At 39.2% G+C, this 8,153-nt stretch overlaps 1 protein-coding gene across 13 annotated transcripts in view; it reads left to right on the top strand.

Annotated features, from left to right (window-relative positions):
- Nucleotides 1–8,153, top strand: part of LOC103480087 (calcium/calmodulin-dependent protein kinase type II delta 1 chain) — a 108,831-nt gene that overhangs the window by 69,791 nt on the left and 30,887 nt on the right. For 7 of the 13 annotated variants that reach the window (XM_008434849.2, XM_008434855.2, XM_008434858.2 and 4 more), the window contains 4 exons: nt 1,737–1,859; nt 1,974–2,057; nt 2,201–2,243; nt 7,240–7,280. In XM_008434849.2, coding sequence (XP_008433071.1) covers nt 1,737–1,859; nt 1,974–2,057; nt 2,201–2,243; nt 7,240–7,280 — 291 coding nt within the window. The remainder of the gene's footprint in view (nt 1–1,736; nt 1,860–1,973; nt 2,058–2,200; nt 2,244–7,239; nt 7,281–8,153) is intronic. The other 6 variants (XM_017310418.1, XM_008434852.2, XM_017310420.1 and 3 more) reach the window with 1 other exon arrangement.

The following is an 8,153-nucleotide window of genomic DNA, read 5'->3' as shown; positions in this document are numbered from 1 at the left end:
AAAAGCAATAGATAATATCAACAGAAAATAATGAAGTACAATTCCTGTTTCTAACCTAATATAATATTCAAATAAGAATTAAGACATTCATTCACCATAAACCTCAGTATTTTTCTAATACTATACAAAACATTTTCATTTGATTCTAATATAGTCAGAAATAATACAATTTCAAATACATCCATCATTGACTAAATTAATTCTAAAACAAGATAATAGAATTTTCAGTCAAAACATGTTATTAATAACTAAGAAAAATGTCTTACAAATTAAATGTTAGTGATTTAAAACATTTTATGTTATATTCAGTTTTTTACACCATGTCAAATGTTAGTTTGGAAGACTTCTCATCCTGGTTACGTGAACCGACCAAAGTTCCCTTTCTCAGAGTAATTCAAGTGATTCTGTCCTCCACCTTCCTGTATCTGTTAATTTATGACCTCCTGTCTTTAATGATAAGACCCCAGGGGTCTGAGCCGAAGCTCTCCTGCAGATCTATTTCAATACTTACCCAGCAATAGTTTTAGTTTCTAATCACTAACAGCAACATGTTCAAAATTAAGGAATTTGTTCTAAAAGGTTTAAACTGTGTTAAACACTAAAAATTTTAATTTTTCCTCAACAGTACTCACAGTGCGTACAGTTGCAGACACTATTGGATTTATAAAGATTGTTGAATTATGAATGTGCAATAAATAAGCACTATTTCATTGGACCTCTGTGTATTCTGTGAACTGGGCTCTGTCTGTGGACGGTTGAGATTTTATTGTCAAGCCTACCGACTGCCAAAATTTCTCATGACTAATTTCTTCATTTCCCACAATCACAATGGATACCAGCAAGTTTGATGAGCCAGTTGAGTGCCTAGCGCCATTTGTTTCTCCATCAGGGCAACTACTGCACAACTGCCAGAGCTGCAGTGGGAGTGGCAGTCATGCCAAGTATTCCTGCAACTGTGCTCTGACTCAACCTTACCAGCTTGGGGTCTCATATAAATCAACTTGATGTGAACACTGCTTCCTGCCAAGCAGTTCCCTGTAAGAGTCCGTGATTTTTGGAAAAAGGCACAAACCTACTTGCAAACATATCCAGCGGATCTCCACTTTGACTCCACATTGAGAAAACGTGGGCCTTTGAGGGAGTGAAGGACACCCAAGTATTTTGAGGCAACAGGAATCTGCTGCTGTGCATGTTTTATAACACGTTGTTGCAAGCAACCAAAAAGTGAACTCTTGACCTGTACCACCTGCCTTGAATGTTTATGATAAAAGTCCAGAGAGGAATCAGCCGACTTGTGTGTTCTAATTCGAAACAAGAGCGTAAAATTTTGAAGCTAACACCCCTTGGGCAATGGTCTCAAGCTGCAGTCCTTGAAGACCAGAGTTGCGAAACTTGAATTAAATGGCTACAGTGCGTCACTAACTTGCAGTCCAGCTCTACATAGCTCTGCTATTGAGCGAATATTGGAGCAAAGACATCTAGTTGTTTGTATTTCCTTTTAATTCATGTAAAGCACTTTGAATTGCCTTGTTGCTGAAAATGTCCTATATAAATAAAATTACCTTACCTCACCTTACCTAACTGCAGTACTTGAGGACTGGAGTTTGAGACCTCTGGCTTAGGGGCTCCATAACGTTAATTTGTTCTGATTAGTTTTTCAAGTGTGCAACCTAAGAAATGAACTGAAGACAGGGATTAAGTGTGCATAGCTGACCTTTATGTCTTCTCCCTAACAGTTTCCCTCTCCGGAGTGGGACACAGTGACTGCTGAGGCCAAAGACCTGATCAATAAAATGCTAACCATCAATCCAGCTAAGAGAGTGACTGCTGCAGATGCTCTCAAACACCCCTGGATATGTGTAAGTATCATACACATATACTGCTTCCTTAGTCCTCAACTTCCATGACTGAAGTGGAGCTTATTTGATTTCCCAAGAGCCATTTTTGATGCTGTACCGTCTCTGTATTCACAGCAACGCTCCACCGTGGCCTCCATGGTGCACAGACAGGAAACAGTGGAGTGCCTCAAGAAATTCAATGCCAGAAGAAAACTGAAGGTAAAACTCTGCTCTGAACTTCTGAACAGGCACTGTTCACTTTGCTGCTTGAAATCAGAAGTGGTTTTTTTCCTGAAATAGATGTTTCAATATTTTCCAGATCTTGTCCAACTAAGTTTTTTCTCATTCAATATTTTCTGAAGGGTGCCATCCTGACGACTATGCTTGCCACTCGCAACTTCTCAGGTAGGACTGAAAGAGTTCAGAGTAAAGTGTAAAATGACACTTCTTCTCTGCCCTTCCTGTAATATTGATTCCCCTGAAATGCTAAAAGAGATGGTCTTTTAGGTCTATTGAGCCCCATCTGTCCTCCGTTCAATTGCTACAAACTGAGCAAATCATTACAATCTAATTTACAGATCCCTACTTACCTACTAACCATACTTTAACAGTCTGAGAGTGAGTGGGGACGTTTGCGTGTTGGGGCAGAAAATTACCTCTGGGGTGAAGCACGACACAATGCATCAACACAACGAATCTAGTGTGGAATTTAAAAAACAAACAGTTGACGGAGTCTGGCTGCATCGAGGCTCACTGTAGAAAAGAAAGGACATCCGGAGCGGCCAGACAGCAGGTAAAGCAGAGCACAGCCACCAATACTCACCAGGATTAGCATCACGGTCAGAAAGCTAAACAAATAACCCAAAAAATAATTCAAGTTTTTGAGCTGGCAGTGGAAGATGCTGGTTCTGCTCCCACTGTTGAACCACCACTACATGCTACTGGCAGTAATATTTCATATATGGAGCACCACTCAACCTCCACCTGGCAGTGAACTCTCACACAGAACGTCTGCTTAAAGCTGCAGCATGTAACTTAAGAAAACAAAAAGATTTTAGATGTATATTAAAATATGTCTCTTATGTCTAAATTAGGTGAATTTGAATGAAATATTTGTGATCTGTACCCAAAATAACTGTGTTCAATCTACTTAGGAGTGACTTTTACTTCTCTTCCCTTCTTGTCTTCTCTGGTAACATTTCTCTGGAAGGTAAGAGTCTTTAGTGCAACTAGCAACGCTGTGGTTCTGAGGCATGTCTGTTGGAGTAACTCCATAGGGCTTTCATGTGGCACAGTAATTCTGTTACTCACCACATCAAGAGGAAAAAGAAAGGAAAAAAATACCACTAAAATCTACATTTCTGTGTTTTAATTAATTGGATAGAAATTAGTGTAGTAATATTTGGAACATACATCTAAATTCCAATGTATTTACACGTATATAAGTATATACGTATAAAAATTATGTGTATTTATACCAGTGTCGTGCGGTCAGGGGAGGCCTCACCTGTCATCATGAGAAAATAATATATAATAATACAATTATTTATAAAGATATTTTAACCCTGTGGTTTGTACTATAAAGTACCTATTTTTCATTTAATTTAACCAAATCTGATGATTTTTTTCCTTCATAATCGTTGAATTTTCTCATTTTCCCATTCAAATGCTTGGAAGCGAAGCCGGTGAGGCAGCAGTTAGCTGAGCCTCACCTGGGATTGATCAACTTCTCGCTAACTGCACCGGTTGTCATTCTATGAGAGCATGCTCCTCCTGTCTGTATGTCGACAATAAAATGGTTAAAAACATTTAATGTATGAACTGATTTTCCATAATTTAGCTTATGTATTTAATGTACTGTGTTTTTATTGTCACCAACTGTGTGTGTAACGTGTTTCGTGTGCTGAGGAGCGATTATACACGGCAGAGCACAGACTCGAGGTGAGGCAGGCAGTTCTCGTGCCTCATCACTGGAGGCGCTCATGATCCCAGACATTGTGACTCCACAACTGCAGAGTAAGAGACGGTAACAGCGAGCTAGCCATGCAGAAGCTGCACTGATACAGAGAGGGGGAAAGACGTGGTTTTGAGTTGTACTTTAACAGTTTCTCCCTTTGCTGTTAAGAACAGCACGAAATTAATAATATCTACATGTCTAAGTTTGATTGAGGTAACGGAATTATTCTGCGGCGCGGCTAAGCATCACATTTTAAAGAATAGTCGTTTTGTACGCATGCGCGAAATTTCCTTATGTAAACAACAACATGCAGGGGTCTAGATTTGTAAATCCGATTATAATTAAGTCGGTGCCTCACCAGCTATGAACCTCACCGCACGTCACTGATTTATTCGTAATATTTATACGTATAAATATAAGTTAGACAAGGTTAGACTTTTCTCTAACAAAACCTCCAGTTAACATCAAAATATTGTTGATTTAAATCATTTGTTGAAGTGATGTAGCTGACCTTTGAGGACCTCTGCAAACTTTAACATTTGCAACATTCCCAAATCTGCAACATTTCCAAAGTTCTGCAACCATGCTCACTGACAGCAACAGTAAAACTTCCATCTAGAAAAAAGTCAGATTATTAGCAGAAGAAGGAAATTGACTCTTGGTGCCTCCTTACTTTGATATTTTTCTGGGGTAAATTTCTACTCTGGTAAATACAGAAGAAATGAAGTGGGAATAATTGCCAAAAAAAATTCCCTGGTTCCAGGGAAAAGTTCCTACTGTGAAAATATTCCACTTATTCAGGTAAAAAGAATTTAAAAAAGATAGTGATTTCTCACAGCAGCAGTTTTAATTTCTCTATTCTGTAAATTAAAAACTCTTTTTTCTTTGTTCCTGTTTCTTACTCATGAATTTGGGGCCATCTGTTTCATGATAGTTTTTGTTGCTGTGGGTGTAACAAAAACACTGCAGTCCATTCCAACCACAGTGCACCAAAAACAGTCAATTGTTCTGCTGTAATGTTCTGTTTTAAACTAATCCTGGTGTTCTACAGTTGTTTTAGTCTTTCATTCTTCTGTGCCAGTACCAGTGGTATGCTAATGCGCTAATAAGAGTTAACCCAGTGTTTCTCCCCCCTGGTCCTCAGGCCCTCTTCAAATGATTGCATGACCATCAGGTGCTGCAGAAGCCTGTTAATCACCCAGAGATACAATTCAGGTGTGGCAGAAGGGAAACACCTAAAACATGCAGGACGGGGGGCGTTGAGGACCAGGGTGGAGAAACACCTATCACCTATCAGTTAGTGCTTTAGCGTTTTTGCTAACTTGAAAGCGCATAGCTCACTTAGCTCCCCCTAAATAAATTTCTCTGGATAAATTCTAAAGCGGTAATTTACTTGGCTGTTTTGTAAACTTTCAGTTGAATGAAGATTGAAATGAAAGCTGTGATGAAGTTTTGTTTTGGTTATCGACTGTTAAGTAGATGGACATTTATGTTCATGCTCTTATTTTCAAGTGGATGAGGTCTCTCTTATTTTCCCTAATAACTTTATTTCAAAAAAGAAACAAATGAGCAAAATAAAAATGCAGACAACAGAGAACAAGTCAGACAGGAACACAGTATCTCTAAGGGCATTATAGAACATGTAAATTGTAATGTCAAAATTAAATTGGAGCTGGAGATTTATAGTCCTTCAAGACCAGATATAATTTAAATTAAAGTTGATACTTTAGCATTAACTTCTGCTAAAGACACTGTTGGTGTAACCTTTTTTAGTACAACTAATACTTGTGATTGGGACTGAACCAACTATGTTATCCAACACATTTTTACACTATGATCTGACGACACTTGTTGGTACTTTCAAACAAAAAGTGCTCTTCTTCCATGGCTGGAGAAAATCTGTTGCCACTCTGCAGCGAAAAGAATTGTCTATATTCAATTCTTAAAATAGACAAATCTATGGTAACCTCCTGTTTTTGTAAAGGATACACAGATGACCTTTGCCCCTACTCTGCCCTCACTGCGACTTCTTATCTGCTCCATGTCTCCGTCTGTCCATGCATAACTAAAGAATAGGTGGTTATTGATTGGCAACATAAACGAGAAATTGGCTTTCGTGATTCCAGCTCCTTAATAAATGCACGTTCTGTTCCTGGTATGATTGAGACGAGATATAGGTAGATTACTGAAAGCTGGGATAAAAATTGAAGAGCTGAACACAGCAGATTCTAACGGACTCATTGGATGAATCCTTGCATGTTCCAGACTGATGATTCTGTAAGTTTGGTTTGAACTCCAGCGTTTCCCCCAGAAAACTTGCTAAGCCCGTTGTTTGGGGAGCCAGGATGCCCCACCGCTGGGCCACCATGTTTTTGTATTAAAAAATGTTACATCAACAGGAAAGGTAAAAATATTACTGGAATATGTTGTTGACGATGCTTAAGCATGCAACTATAGTCTTAAGAACGACAAACAAAAAACATACTATTAAAATAAATAGCAATTTTTTGCACATGTGCTAGAATCTGCCTAACAGGAAGCAGAAAAAGCATTTGACATGCTGCAGTTTGAGGAATTGTGATGCCATAAAAAAGGTCAACATTAAAAACAACGTGCTGCGTGACTACAACACACTGATAGGTTCCTCTGAGGAACATATACATAAACTTTATGAGCGCAGACCAAGAGCCAGTGTGTTGAGATGTAAACACACACCCATACATAATTGTTCACAAATGTATATCATTCTCACAGCATGCTCAATGCGCACCTCTAAAATTCAACTACATTGTATACCTGCAGTTCACATTGCGCTGCGCAAGAAGAGCAAATGCTGTAACGTTTAAACTTGTCTCCTAGCTTGAAGAATGATTCTTCACGGGGTTAAATATGAATAGTGATACAGGTGAAGTTTTTCTCCAAGAACACTTTTCCAGTTTGAATGAGAAGTCAGGTGCAAACTGCGCTGAGGTAAACTTTGAGACATTCAGCTGCATTAGCGTGCTGGGCAGCCAATGCACTGAGGCTCCAGCCAGCGGTGTGATGTCTGCGCTGCCAGCCTCATGGCTTGTTCAGGGCATCAGCTACATAAATCTTTTTCGGGAATTATTCTGTCCCGATTCTGTTGGTGAAATGCTCAATGCAGCAAAGACCCTGCAGTTCAGGATTACTGGTGTATAAAAAATGTAAAATTTTCTACTATTTTTATAAAACAAACAAAGCTTAGCGGCTCGCCAGACTTATACTGGGGGAAATTCTGAATTCAATCTGCATTTCTTCCCTTCTTTTTCCAAATGTAGCAGGGTGCCCACCCTGATGCACACCGTAATTGGCCAACATTGAACAGACTTTGCATGAATGTGTGTGCGCATGTTGATGCTAGTGTGTGATTATTAATTCCAGCTGGTCGCTGATTTTCTCATATTGTTATTTTCGTCTTCACAGCAGCCAAGAGCCTGCTGAACAAAAAAACAGATGGCGTCAAAGTAAGTGCCCTTCCTCTCCGTCTCACACTTAACCCTTAGCACTCATTCACTATTGTTTGGCTCTGATATTTTTATGATGGTGTTAATGAAATGGACGTTTGGGTTTCCTTGGTTAAATCTGTCTGAGTGGCTGTGAAACCTTTTCCCATTGAAGATTTGCCTCCACATGGTCACTGTGTGTCAGCAAAGGAAAAGCATCTACAGTGAGCACCGAGGAAGAAGAACGAAGAACTGATGATTGACGTCTTCATTTCTGTCACTGTTCTCTCTGCTGTCCTGACAGGAAAGGAAAACCCTCCACTCATGCTGAGATAGTGTGTTTTTCTCACACAGCTGCTTCTAAACCAGACTTGATTTCACCCATTTAGGATTGTGATGAGCCAGCAGAGCTTTGTCCAATCAGAACTGCAACCTTATATTTCCTTGTGCAATGAGCTCAATTTAAAAAAAAATCTTGTTGTAGATGATCTGCTTTAAACTGATCCTTATAGTGGAGCTCATTTCTTGTTTACCGCTTTTGATCACTTTGAAGACATTGAGGTCACTAGACTTCTGCTAAATAAATCTTCCCAGATAAATTCTAAAGCACTCATTTTATTTGCTCTTTTGAAGCTTTTCAGTTGAATAAAGTTAAACATTTGTGTTGAAGTTTATTTTTGCTATTGGCTGCTAAGAATTCTTCAAGTACTTGAACACCTATGCTCTTATTTTGAAGAAAGTGAAGACAGTTCACGAGGGTTGCCTGATCTGTCAGTTTTCAGTCCAAACACAATATCTATCCTTCCTTCCTTCCTTCCTTCCTTCCTTCCTTCCTTCCTTCCTTCCTTCCTTCCTTCCTTCCTTCCTTCCTTCCTTCCTTCCTTCCTTCCTTCC

Source organism: Poecilia reticulata, linkage group LG18, assembly GCF_000633615.1.
Source record: "Poecilia reticulata strain Guanapo linkage group LG18, Guppy_female_1.0+MT, whole genome shotgun sequence".
NCBI classification, from domain to species: domain Eukaryota; kingdom Metazoa; phylum Chordata; class Actinopteri; order Cyprinodontiformes; family Poeciliidae; genus Poecilia; species Poecilia reticulata.
The sequence above is the reverse complement of the archived record's forward strand: the minus strand, read 5'-3'. Positions and strand labels throughout refer to the sequence as shown.